This window comes from Lolium rigidum, chromosome 7, assembly GCF_022539505.1.
Source record: "Lolium rigidum isolate FL_2022 chromosome 7, APGP_CSIRO_Lrig_0.1, whole genome shotgun sequence".
Taxonomy (NCBI): Eukaryota; Viridiplantae; Streptophyta; class Magnoliopsida; order Poales; family Poaceae; genus Lolium; species Lolium rigidum.
Window position 1 is genome coordinate 92,807,344 of NC_061514.1, and position 13,619 is coordinate 92,820,962.

At 46.4% G+C, this 13,619-nt stretch overlaps 1 protein-coding gene across 1 annotated transcript; it reads left to right on the plus strand.

The window, feature by feature from the left end:
• The first annotated feature begins 2,106 nt into the window (after positions 1 to 2,106).
• On the plus strand, positions 2,107 to 7,182 carry LOC124675381 (ORM1-like protein 3). Its single transcript, XM_047211454.1, has 3 exons — positions 2,107 to 2,346; positions 3,724 to 3,872; positions 6,741 to 7,182. The coding sequence occupies exons 1-3, from the start codon at positions 2,161 to 2,163 to the stop codon at positions 6,877 to 6,879; spliced, it is 474 nt and encodes a 157-aa protein (XP_047067410.1). The 5' UTR covers positions 2,107 to 2,160; the 3' UTR covers positions 6,880 to 7,182.
• Positions 7,183 to 13,619: the final 6,437 nt, after the last annotated feature.

Below are 13,619 nucleotides of genomic sequence, written 5' to 3' on the forward strand. Positions count from 1 at the left end.
AAATCAATAATCAGACCATAATTAAGGGGAAGTTCCGAAGTTGGACAACAGCTAGCACAAAAAGGAAAAAAGCTGGTGCCAAATGCCAACAGACAAGGTACTCTTGTCGATCGAGTACGCACATGATAGTGATGCTAAAATCCCATCGGCTCGTTGGTTACACACAAGGCCCACACGGCCACCTTTTGTTTAAGGAACGCGGCGGAATTATCATGCACATTCTGATTCAATATCCAGCCTGCATAGATGATATTACGAGGTCAACCGTCAACACGCAACTAACAAACATTTATCACAAGAAAGAGAGAGCACACCCCAACTGGGCCGCACAGTTTTGTTGTTGTTCATAAGTTCATGATAAGAACAAATCATCCTAAACATAATAGAAACTACATGGACATCCTTGGACCACCTAAAGACTACTACTGCAACATAGCAAGTAGCCGACACGCCGCTTCCTTACCCGAGCCAGCCTGATGGTGTTGATGACACTCAGGGAAGCATTCATGCACGTTCCCTAAGACCAGTGCCCTAGAGTCGAAGTCGTCACCATTGAACCCTTGAATTGATCCAAATCTTTTAGCAGCAAACCTATAACACACGTAGACTGAACGAGACCGTCGCCGATGAGGTGGACGAGGAGGTGGGTATACCTTAGTCTTATACCGCACAACGCTGCTATAACGACCATAACAACGATGTTGGTTGACCAAACTCTAACTTTAGGAACCCTTCTACAACGCAGAGCTTATGTCTGAGCTCCCCACCCCTCCCACCGCCGGATTGGCTAGAGGACGCGACCATGGACCCGTTGATTCTCGGTCGTACATGGCGAGGGCGAGGCTGATAGCGACGACTGCTAGGGTTTGCACCCTAGCTGGCGCCTCTCTTTCTCTCAGAGGAGGGGAGAGATGGAGCAGTTCTTCGTGTTAGATAAGTTCACAATTTTGTTGTTGATGCACAGCTGTTCTCCATGAGAGGAAATCTTACTCTTCGTTTAGTGAAATTTGAAGGAGGCAACTCGGCCGCTGAACAGACTATTTAGCATCTCGTAGCTTGTTGTGTACTAGTAGGAGCCTAGGATATTATTTGAGGGGGCATGATAGGCTGATCATCACCAATCGCTGGAAATGACATGTTTCCGTGAAAAAATAGCTAAAATCGACACTTGTATGATTAGTATAATTCTCGACTTGGACTATCGTTAGATTTTCATTTGAAGAACAACTATTCTTATTTCTTCCAAGCTAAAAGTTTAAGTCAAATGCATTTTATCTAAATCATTCAAAACAGAAGGAATAGGCAGTATCAAATATTTGTGTTGTTGATGGGTAGCTAACTTGTGTTCTTCGGTAGAGGAAAATTTCCTGGTCGTTTCCTGAATTTCGATGGATGTACCTCGGCCAGTAAATAGACTATTTAGTTATTTAGGATCTGGGAGATGGCTGTGTACTAGGATATTCTTCTAGGGGGCATGCCGCATGCATGATATAGGATGAACATCACCGAGGATTGAAAATGACATGTTTCCGCAGGAAAAAGAAAACAACAGCTGAAATGGACACTCTAGTTTAATCCTGGAATGAGAATCTAGACCACCTTACACAAGTTAGGGCAACAAACCCATCACAAATCCAACCAGAGCATCGCCAAAAAAAGAGAGAGAACCAAATCCAACCAGAACATTCCCGAAACTATCTCCTCGCGCATATAAAAAAGGAAAAGAATCTCAGAATGGTAAAAAAAAAGCAAGAATAACCGGGCCAGGCCCGGGCGCCCCCACGGCCCACGCCGTCGGTCCCAATCGACCCGATCGCGGTCGCGCGGTGCATCCGACGGCCTGCGTTGCGTCGCCTCGTCCCCGTCGCGGCCGTCGGTCATCCCCAGCCAATACTCTTCCTTCCTTCCGTCCCCCATCTTTGAACCTTCCTCCTTCCTCCTCCATCCTCCGTCCGCGCTGACCTACCCCTACCGGCAACAATCCCTCCTACATAGCCACCCGCAAAATCCATTCCGACCACCCCGCAGCTCGCAGCCAGCAGCGCACAGCCCCCCTCCGGCACGCCGACGGACCGACGGACGGAGCCGCCCCACCCGCAGGCCACAGCGAGCGAGCGCGCGCGGCAGGGAGGAGGCCAGGGGATTCATTCGGGCGGATCGATGGCCAAGCTGTACGTGCAGGCGGTGCCGCCGCCGGATCTGAACAAGAACACCGAGTGGTTCATGTACCCCGGGGTCTGGACCACATACATCTTCATCCTCTTCGTCTCCTGGCTCCTCGTCCTCTCCGTCTTCGGATGCACCCCTGGCATGGCCTGGACCATCGTCAACCTTGGACACTTCGCGGTACCCGACTCCTCCTCTCCCCCCTCCCCCTCTTTACATCCGCCCGCGCCTCTCTCTGGAATTAGGAGGGCTGCGATTGGGATTGGCTGCTTGCGGCGCACCCCGTGGATCTGAAGATTGCCTCGATTTTCCTTTTCACGACACGAGGCCACGAATTAGAATAAATTTGCCTGAATCCGCATACTTATCGCCACCCCTAGCTACAAATTGCAGCGCCAATTCGGCGGCCAACTAAAAGTTGGTGTTAGTATTGGCTTGGCTTTCCCATCCCATCCTACTGCCCCCCTCAAGCACTAGTTCCAGCACGCACTATCCATAGCTACAGCTCAATGGAATTCCACACCTCAGCTGCAATGGCACACCTTGCATTTAAGCCCATTAACGGACCCGTTCCTCCTACTCAACACTGCTCATTTGCGTAGCAGCTAGCACTATCCATAGCGTGAAGTGAATGGAATACCATACCTCAACTATCATGGGTGTTCTAGGATTTCTAATCCTAAGGTTTTCAGCTTAACATGATTTTGTGGTCACGCCTTATAAATGTTATGGCCTTTGAGTATGCCGGGATGATTAAGTATCACTAGCGTGAATTCCTGCCTGTCGTTTCTATCCGCAAAGTGTTGAAATAGTAATAAGATATATGTATGCCTCTTATAGGTGAATTGTACGTCTGAATAGTTGCCATCGGAGTTGCGCGTAACAAACTGTGTACATATCCATAGGGGGTCAAGTGTGTATTATGATTCTTTCGTGTGGCATTCATTTCCAAGGACTCCTTACCTCGGAATTCTGATAATTATGTGCAGTGTTCCCTCCATCATGTCCTTCTTCTTTTATGTCAACTATCTCCTTGTCATACGTTATTCGTGTAGACAGCTCAAACTACTTTAGTAGTATTAAATATTATATTTGTCACATTTCCAAGCTCAAATGTCTTCTCACTAATGTACCCTAAGTCAGTATGTATACCCAAAAGTATTTCTCTGATTATTTCCAGAACTCAAACAGAGGCGACGCATTGCGTTAGAGAACAAGTTCAGCAGACTGTATGCATTGGTATGGAGATTAATCATCTCCTCAAGTGCAATCTGGTTCTCTGTTGCTGTTATGTTATAGTTAGCCAGATGAACAACTTGCATTTACTCACTTTTTTGCTACTCTATTAACATTATAATGTTGTCGTGAAAGAGTTAATGATAATTGTCTGGTTTTTAAACGGTAGTGAGTATTGTTATATTGTAGCTCATTTATTTTACCCAACCCTCGGTTCTGCAAATAAAAAGATATTGCTAGTTTTTTCATAAGTTTATAGCATACGTTGCTACAAATTCTTTTTGTGTTGTCACTGCTTGCCTGATTGAATCTTAATTCCAGATTACGTACCACTTCTTCCACTGGAAGAAGGGAACTCCATTTGCTGATGACCAGGGGATGTACAATAGGTTGACTTGGTGGGAGCAAATGGACAATGGCAAACAGCTTACTCGCAACAGAAAGTTCCTTGTTGTGGTTCCTGTGGTCCTGTAAGTGCTATCTGTTGATTTATTTTTATTTTCTAATGCTGTTTATGGGTCCTTATTTGGCAAGGAATAGAGCAAAATGCTACGCTGCTTTATTAATTATGCATGGTCGTTGTTAGTAATATTCACACTGTTATGTTTGCATGTCTACATATCTTGATTTTTTGTGGCCTCATATTCACGTGTAACTGATTTGCTGGAAATTTCTGCACTATTGGCCTCATTATCTTTGATGGATCATTCACATCTAGTGAGTGGAGGCTAAATTTTGTGATAAGTTGGTTAAGTACTTGGGTGAGTGCTACTCCTGTGGTTGGTGTTTACAGTAAACTTAATCAGACAGGATCACAACAGATTTGCCAATTTTTACGGCTTGCAAATCATTAGTTTGTAGAATGTTTCTCCTGTCATCCGAGAACATAGCTAGCGCCCATGGTTGCTCTGTTTGATTGAACTCCTTTGTTTACTTCGTTATTTATGAGGATGGATCGGTCACATTTTTCCATATTAATATTGTGGTGGAGAAATCAAAATCCAGCATGCCCATGGTTGCTCTGTTTGATTGAACTGTTTTGTTTAGATTGTTATTTATGAGGATGGATCGGTCACATTTTTCCATATTAATATTGTGGTGGAGAAATCAAAATCCCGCATGCTGAGATCAGTTTTGGTGAAGATGGATGCTCACATTTTTCCATACTAGCAAATTAGAAATGTGCCCGTGCTCTGCTACGGAGCAAGAAACATGCATAGAGGCCCTTAATTTGTTGCCCTATCTTAGGAGCAGACTTCTTAAATCTTTCGTTTGTGTGAGTTTCAATCATGTTGCGGCAAACATCCCCGGGTCTTGTAACCCTTGTGCACCTTCTTGCATCCATCCGAGCTCCCCACCATCATCGAAACCAGCACCGCTGTCTACATAAAAAGGATAAGCGTAATGAAGGAATGAAATACAAGACCCTAACTGCTGAAGATGTCTATGTTCCAATTCCACTTGAATCACCAATTTTTATCTGATTGATTTTAGCATAAGTTTCTATGTCATTGTAGTGAAAAATAGCTTTTATTACATGCAGCACAAATAGTCTATTTTAATTGGTATCGATGGGAACAAACTGGCAACTGTTTTCTAACTATTGTGGTACAGATGGCAAAAAAAGTGAAAGATGATAAAATTATTTACATAGAGATAAACCTGTACACACAATAGGAATAACAGCATACGATGCACAATTTAACTACTAAATTGCACATCGAAGAGGAGCGTTAGCAATTTACGAAGGTACACACATGCCCTCGTTGCAGCAGCTGGTGCCAGTCAAGGCAGTGATGGCAGGTTGAGATGACAGGAGTGGTGCTGGCAAGTCGATCTTGTGGAGGCCAGGCTCTGTACAGGATGAATGGTTTTGATCGCAACACGAGCTTGAAATGGTGGCTACTGGTGGAGGTAAGAGGCCACGGAAGTCCTTTCTGCCGGCATGAGGACTGGAGGAAGCTCGGGCAGATGTCGACTGGTGAGAGCCGGGCTTGCATGAGGAGCCTGTGAGGAAGTGCAACCGCGATGGAGAGAAATTTTGGGAGGGTTGTAGAAGGATGTTCCAGCTCCAGCGGGCTAACCTAATGGTGTCTGCTCAGGTGCCCATCTGGGCTATCTCTCGTTCCGCGGTCACACAAGCACACATATAGGGATGTGGAAGGATGGCTGCAGTGTCTGGTCTTCACGTGACTGTCCTAGTAGCCACTTTCATTCCAATTGTTCAAGATAGATCCAACGGCTGCAATAGTCCAGAGGCAGACATACCATCAGCACGAACACTTTTATAGGAGTAAAGATCCATTCCAACCGTTCAAGATTGATCCATCTAATGGCTGCAATAGTCTGAAGCAGATGGACCATCAGCACCAACTAACACTTTTATAAGAGTAAAGACACAAGGAAATACGTTTCTAATTTAGTTCATACACATTACAGCCTGGGACAAGATTCACAGTAGATCTTAATGCCCATCAAATGAGACACTCCGTGAAACTCAGCTCTGGAATCGGTTTTGGTCATGTCACATGCTATTACTGTAGGACAACTGATACATATGATCTTTCCATCTAGGCCCTGTATTTTGTGCTGCCAGTTTTACATAGTTGAACTTCTGCATAAATATTAATGTTTTGGATCAGGTCATTCAACATGTTCTCTTGTGTTTGGAATGGGCATGCTAGGTTGTACCTACTCGTCAGAAGAAACATTTATGCGAGTGTGAAACTTAAACATATTTGTCCACTTATATCCATGCTAACTAAAGAGAAAATTAACCGAAATATATTTTATGCTACGTTGATAGTGTGTCGTCAAAAACACTTTCAATCTTTCATGTTGTTTGGCATGTTCACTTTAGGACTGCATGTTTTCTATAGAACTTCTTTTGCTATCCACTGATAAACAATGAATTTATTTTGTTTAACTATGTTATTTTCCTTCAATTGAAATATTTGAACCTAAACTTCTAATTATATATCCTATATACTCCCTGTGTTCCTAGATATAAGCCTTATTGTTTTCTGAGAAAAAATCCAGAATATAAGGTGTGTTGCACCACTTGTCTCGATAATTTTTTAAGAGATTAGTTTATGTTTTCTTATCTTATGCAAAGTCCTCTATTTTCTCACGTCAATTGTTAAGTGGTAATCTTGCCGAAAACTGGTGTAATTTTTCCTCAATGTGCGTTCTTTAATTTACGTGCCAAAAACTATATGGCTTATATTAAGGAACGTAGGGAGTACATGACCTCCTCACTGAGTTTTCCATTTCCCATTATCTCTTATATGTGTGAGTGACAATCATTATTTACGGGATATGTCTATGCTCATTTGCAGGTACTTGATAGCTTCACACACCACCGACTATCAACATCCTATGCTCTTTTTAAACACCATTGCTGTCACTGTACTGGTTGTTGCCAAACTGCCCAACATGCACAAGGTCCGGATTTTCGGAATCAATGCCGGTAACTAAGGCGCACCGTCCCAGGGTAGACAGCACTCAGTATCATGTTTCATCCGAACGGCTGGATGTGTTGCACCTAGTTCTGAATTCGCTCATCAGAGCACCAGTGTGTAGTGTTTGAGCTGTTAGTAGATGATGACATGTGATCATTGTACAGAGAAACGCCAAAAGGCCTTGAAATGATACTGTTTTGCAACTTGCCAACACACGTTTCTGTAGACTCTTTTTGCTGCTATATGTTTCTGTTGCGGGAATTTGTTATTTGATACGTGTGCAGTTTATATGTCTGTTAAATTGTCCTAATTTCACAAATGTGAGGTGTAGCAACACAATTACACAGAGGGCATGTGCGTGAGTGCATTGGTCTTGTCCACAGGCAGTTGACAAGTAATGTGGTAAAACTAAACATGCTTGGTCAGTATCGCTTTGTGCAATCAGACGCAATGGTGAGAAGTGAGATGCCTTTTCAATCTGAGGGTTTGGGACCTGATTTGTTTTGATCTATGAAGTGTTCATTTTATCTCTGGTACTTCCAAACCAAATATTGTTGATGTGGCAAAATCAGAATTAAGGAATTGACATGCAATTTGATACTCCTAGTTAAATTTGTCCGGAGAAAGACATGATATGAGTGAAGTCATATTCGGCAGACAGAAGGTAGAATCGAAGCGATAGAGGCCACCAGACAGATGTTGCAAAACAATAGCAGATAGGTTTGGTCAGTATCGCTTTGTGCAATCAGACCCAGAGGTAGTGAGATGCCCTTTTCTTCAAAGTTTGTGCACGGAAAATGGTTGTATATGCTAGAAGAGAATCGCAGAGACTTCATCGGAGGGTTTAGCATCTTTTATTTTATCTCTGCTACTTCCTTTCTTGGAGCACGGAAGCATGCTCCCGATAGTTTTGGTGCGTGGCAACATCAGAATTAAGGAGCTGGCATCCAATTTGATATAGTACCACAAATATTTGCATCTTCCAGCGGGATTCGCATTGTCTTCTCTTATTTAGCATACACATGTCGAGCTTATCACTGCAAGGTCCACCCAAGAATCACCTGCTGCTGCGAGTGAAGCCATATTCAGCAGGCAAAAAGTAGAATCAATTTAAGCGTCAGAGCCTTAGAGGCCATTCAGACAACCCTTTTGTGACTAAGCACACATCCGTCACTCACCGCGAATGTTTGTCGCAGAACGCATTCCATGTCCACTCAACGTCACTGTCAGCGTCGCTCGCCCGGGCCTTCATGATTTAGCTTCATAATGAAGAAAAGTGGCGACGAAAGGACCCATCTATCAACAATAGAACAGTCAGCAGCGCCGCCCACTACCAAATGAGCAACAGTTTTCAGTGTACCATCGCCTGACCTCGAGAGCCCGGGTTACTGTTCCGGCATGCACCTCCGGCCAACATTTATTCCATTCCGGTGTATCGTCGGCTCAGCTGTCAGCTGAACCGGTCACCGAGCTGGCTACCTTTCGGCCGAATTCCATCCGCCTCCACAAATGTATATACGACCGGTTCATGGCCATCTCGATCGGCTGGACCAGAGGATTTTGGTAGGGACACAAGGTGCGATGTCGAATCAGTCGCCACTTGCCAGCCTGCTGTCGATAGAGTAAGTTAACCACGGTGAAGAGTCTTCCGTCTCGCTATATAAATAAAATCACACCATGTCGGTGGAGGAGGTGAATGTCAAGTCAGTGTTTGTTCGAAGAAATCGACAAGCCTTCACAGATAAGAGGCACATCTCAATGGCTCGTATCGAGTTTTAGAATGATAAGAAGCATTCTACAGTCGCGTCCGCAAAAAGTCATCGACACAATGATTTGAAAGCACGTTTGGGGCCACGCCGGATAAAAAGAGACAAAAATCTGTACAAAAAAGAGGCCCTTCCTACGCCGCATCCCTCAAACAGCATCCGGATACATGCATTTTAATAGAGGGGACCACCCCATGTGGGAAAAGTAGGTGAGAGAAAGTGTGGGGAAAGAGACTATCATGTGGGAACTAGGGGCTGCATGCATGCATGTGGACGCTGTTTTTGTGTCCGGCGTCCCCGGTAGAGACTCTATGGAACGCCGGACACAAAATGAGGCGCTAATTAGCTTTGGAGGACGCGGCTGGACAGTTTTTTTCCCATTTCTTATCCGCGGTCCCTCAAACCTCATTTGGGGGACGCGACTGGAGATGCTCTATGTGGGACAAGGGCAAATCATGACCATGATGTCTCGGAAGCTCGCCTTGCATGGCCATTGTGCTCAAGTACGGATGTTTCGGGGGTGCGCAATGGACGCAAAGAAGAGGATGCTTCATAGCATGATGCGCGGACAAGGTTTACTTTATGTGGCAAAATCCACAATCAAAATTGTACCCACGTTTGTTATGAGCCTGGCGATCGGTGCATTTGTAGCGGTGGTAGGTGGGGATGACTTTGATTTTGGTGGTGCTCTTTGAGTATCGAGCTTCGGCCTCTGGGGTGTAACTCTAGGTTTGAACTTTATTTCGTGATACTAAAACCCATCTAGGGCTCCGTTCAACTCGTGGGCGAAGCCGTTGGTTCGCTCCGCCTCCGCTGGGCTTGAGGTCATGAAGGCTGTGCCGACCATGGTCACTCGCTGTCGGGAGGTTTTTGTTACTTGTTTAGGTTAGTTTCAGTGTTTTCTTGAAGAATATGAGTTAGCTTGAGGCTAAAATAAGTTTCTTCCCACCCTATCGTCATCCTGGTTGTATGTCTAGCGTTAGCTGAGGACGCGTAGAACGCGTGGAGTTGTATGTCTCCCGTGGACCTCTTAGGAAGATCCCGAGTTCCGGAGCTTACAGGCGATAATTTTCCACCGTGGCACGTGCTCTCCGTGTCAACAAGTGCTCGCAGCATCGACCCATTATATACGGCGTCGCCGACCGAGGCGAATGGGACGGTGCGAGCATTCGACCGGCCAGGGTCCTCCTATAGATCGCGCGCGCGCGGCCGGCCGACGACATGCGCTGATGCGCATGATCCGTCGATAGATGCGCGCGCATGCGCGCAGGAGGTCAATCGAGAAGCGAGTTGACAATTGCTGGCCAGGTGCGACGATCGCTCGAGTGCTTTCTCGCCGGAACAACTTTGCTCGCGACGCTGTCCCCCCGGCTTCAGTTCAGCGCATGTTCGAGGCGGCCCCAGCTCTACCATGGTCCCTTCCGGTGATCTCGATCGATCGACCGCAGATTCAGGAGCCAGCTTCTACAGTGCTGATGCCAAAGTCCACCCGGCCGCGCGTGAGATACAACTTCCCATCGAACGGAGCCAACATCTATCGTGGGTGCCCACGTAAATTGGTCCCCGATACGGTTCCTGGTAAAGCCAAGTGCTCGTCCGCACAAACACACAACACTAGTCAGGAACCGCGATCGCCTTCACCATTGAGGTTTCTTTCAGGCAGCATCAGATAACTGAACCTGGAGCATTTCTACAGCTCTGGACCGCATGCGCTTTCGCGGCTAGCTAGTTCGTTATCGTTGCTCGCGGGCAGGGGCATTGATGAGAGCCATCTGCGCGTCAAATCGTACTACTATACTCTACGTCCCGACGACATTCAGATTCACTGGCTGACAAGTCAGGAAGAACATTCTTCTCAATCTCACTCCATCGAAAATAAATATTGCGGTACTACTACAGTTGTGCCGCACCCAAACCTAGGCCCGTGGAGTTGATGGCGCACCAATACCACCCACAGATTTTAAAGCCCTCTTGCCACGACGTCAGCATCAAGAAATATAGCCCTAGGCCATAGCCAGATCGAACGTGACCCAGGCCAAATGTATGCTCACATAGTAGCACGGATGCAATTCCCAGCGTTGATTAGCGGAGTTCAGGTTTCATGCAGTCGATCCCACGATATGATCGATCTCTGGTGGTTTGTGGCCAGACACATCTGGATGGCGGCACATGCCGGCTGGCGCCGGCCTTTCCCTGGCAGGAGCAACCGCCGAACAACTGATGCGATCTTCGCCCACCGCCGGCGTGATGTTTTTCGAAAATGGTGATGTGAAAACTGAAAACCCTATTCAGTTCACAAAGGCTGCCGCGCAGCGCTTCCTCCTGCTTGCGAGAGCGAGACAGGGAAGGAAGGATAAGAGGAAAAGAAAAGACACGGCAGCAGCAGCACCAGGCCAACGCATGTCCTCGTGTATATCCATCCACAACGCAGGTCAGGCAGAGCAGCCGCTGCCCTGACAGACACCCGTACCACGTCTTCTCCGTTCGTAATTTTTTGGGGCCTATTTTGTACTGTACTATACTACCTACAGCACCATACGTACGTACGCACACGTTGCGTAGAAACACACACGCATACTGGTACATTTGCTGAGTCGTCACTCATCGGCTTGTACGTGCGGGTACACTTGCTGAGTCACCGAGCTGCTTGATCTACTACCCCTGAGTTGTGATGTGGAAGATGATCGATGACCCAGATGTAATACGTGGGTACATACGTACGTGCTAGGCTCCTGCGCCTACCGGACGGTCGGTCGTTCGATGTAGCCCGGTGGTTCACGCGTCTCTCCTAGGCTCCTAGCTAGTGTGCCCCCCCCCCCGAGCGTGGTAAACGAAACGAGCTCCAAGTGTGCGCGTGTGCGCGCGCGTTTTGCCTACATGCTCTTGCATTCCACCCCACTCTCCCACCTCCACGATCTCTGTTGACTTATTGAGCGACAGGAATGTTCCTTTCTTCCTGGCCATGTTGTTTTCGTCTTTTTGGAAGGGGACGTTGTAGGGTTGGAATGAGAGCACAATCAACCCTACACATGTTATTGTTTAGCCGTCAACTAAGTGGTGGGGGGTGAAGGTTGCTGGGTGCAAGTGCAAGTGCAAAGCATGATCCTTTTATTCATCTCCCATACATGCATGATCTTCGAGAGCAGATATGGTGCACCTCAGCACTAGTGCTCCTCGTTTTTATAATATTTGAAAATTGTTAGAAAAAAATATAAAAATCATTACATGAATACATACATATGTTCTGAATACCCGTGCAAAATTTTGGTAGAAATTACCTTGTATTAGAAATGGGTATATGTATGTGAGTATTTAATTTTAGATATTTTTTAGTCCAAGAAATATGTTTTTGATTTTTTTGAAAAAACTGGGAGCACTAGTGTTCATGTGCCAAAGGCAATTTCCGCATAATCTTCTCTTTTTTTCCCTCTTTAAAGCAGAAACAAAAACAAAATGTGTTGTGTTCTTCCGATTGTGTTTTGCTTGTTGGCTTCATTCTTTTTACTACTAGGTTTTCCGCCTCTGATAAGGGGTTGCCCGATCTTCTCAGTAAGCACGGTGGTGGTGATCAACACACGATGGACACAACGGAGATAACACGATGCGAAGGTGGAGATAACTTGTATGACGCTGACGAAGTCTCTCGATCGATTCCTATCGCCAATGCAACAACTCTAAATCCTGCAAGATATTCGCAACTCCACGCACTTGCACACGTAGCCGCCGACCACGAAGCGATAAATTGCAATCTTCTAATCCCCAATGTAACAACATATCACACAAACTTTCAGTAGCAAAACACCAGATCGATGCGAATTGATGTATAGATTCAATAGAGTTGCCAAGCAATCAACTATGAACTAGGGTTTATCTTAAACGTGGTCTAAAGCTATTATGGGGGCGTCCTGGGCACTTATATAGGGGTTCAGGACGACCAGGAGTCGAGAAAATACAATAATACCCGACCCAGATCAGGATCTGGTCGAGACTGACTCGGACACGGCCGGCCTGGGGGCCGGTCGACCGGGCCAGGGACCGGCCCGTCCGGTTTGGACCGGGCCTAAGGCCGGACTATGACCGGGCCAAGGAGGTGACAAACAGAACACCCTCCCGGTTGGCACCGGCGCAGGAGCCGGCGGGCACCGGGCTCATCCTGCGTGGGAGTCGGTTGGACCGGGCCTGGGGCCGGGCCGGCCGGCGTGGCGGTCGGTCGGACCGGGCGTGGCGCCGGCCTGGACGTTGTCTTCCTCCCTCGTGCATGCCTCCCTCTCCTCCCTCGCGCGTCCATGAGATGTCTTCATGTCCAGCTTCACGTCCAGCTACTCCTCTTCTTCTCATGCGATGTTTGCTCCATCTTCGTACCTGATCATACATAAGTAAAAGGACTTAGGCAGTATAAAGTTCTCATCGATCAAAGTATCATTTAGGAGTGAATTAACCTGCTCCTTAAGTAGCTTCGCACGAGCCCTTGTAATGGGTTCAATCCTGACTTCATTGGACTTGAGCTTCACAGCAACATCGTCTTCATCTTGCAACGACATAGGTAGTAGTTTGGTAGGGATGTCCTCATCATCTCCCCCCCTTGGCGCTCCAAGGTCTTCTCCGTCATATGGTGTTAAATCAGCCACATTGAAAGAATTACTGACACCAAACCCATCAGTTGGAAGATCTATAGAGTATGCATTATCATTGATCTTGACAAGCACTTTGTAAGGACCAGCACCACGAGGAAGCAACTTGGACTACCGTAGCTTCGGGAACCTATCCTTGCGAAAATGTACCCATACCATATCACCAGGCTTGAACAACATCTTCTTGCGCTTATTGTTCACCCTTGCAGCATTGTTTTTGCCTTTCTTCTCTATCAACTCTTTAGTCTTCACATGTATCTTCTGTACAAAATCTGCCCTCTTTGATGCCTCCATATTAGCTCTCTCATGTATTGGTAGAGGCAGCAAGTCAAGTGGAGTAATGGGTTTGAAACCATACA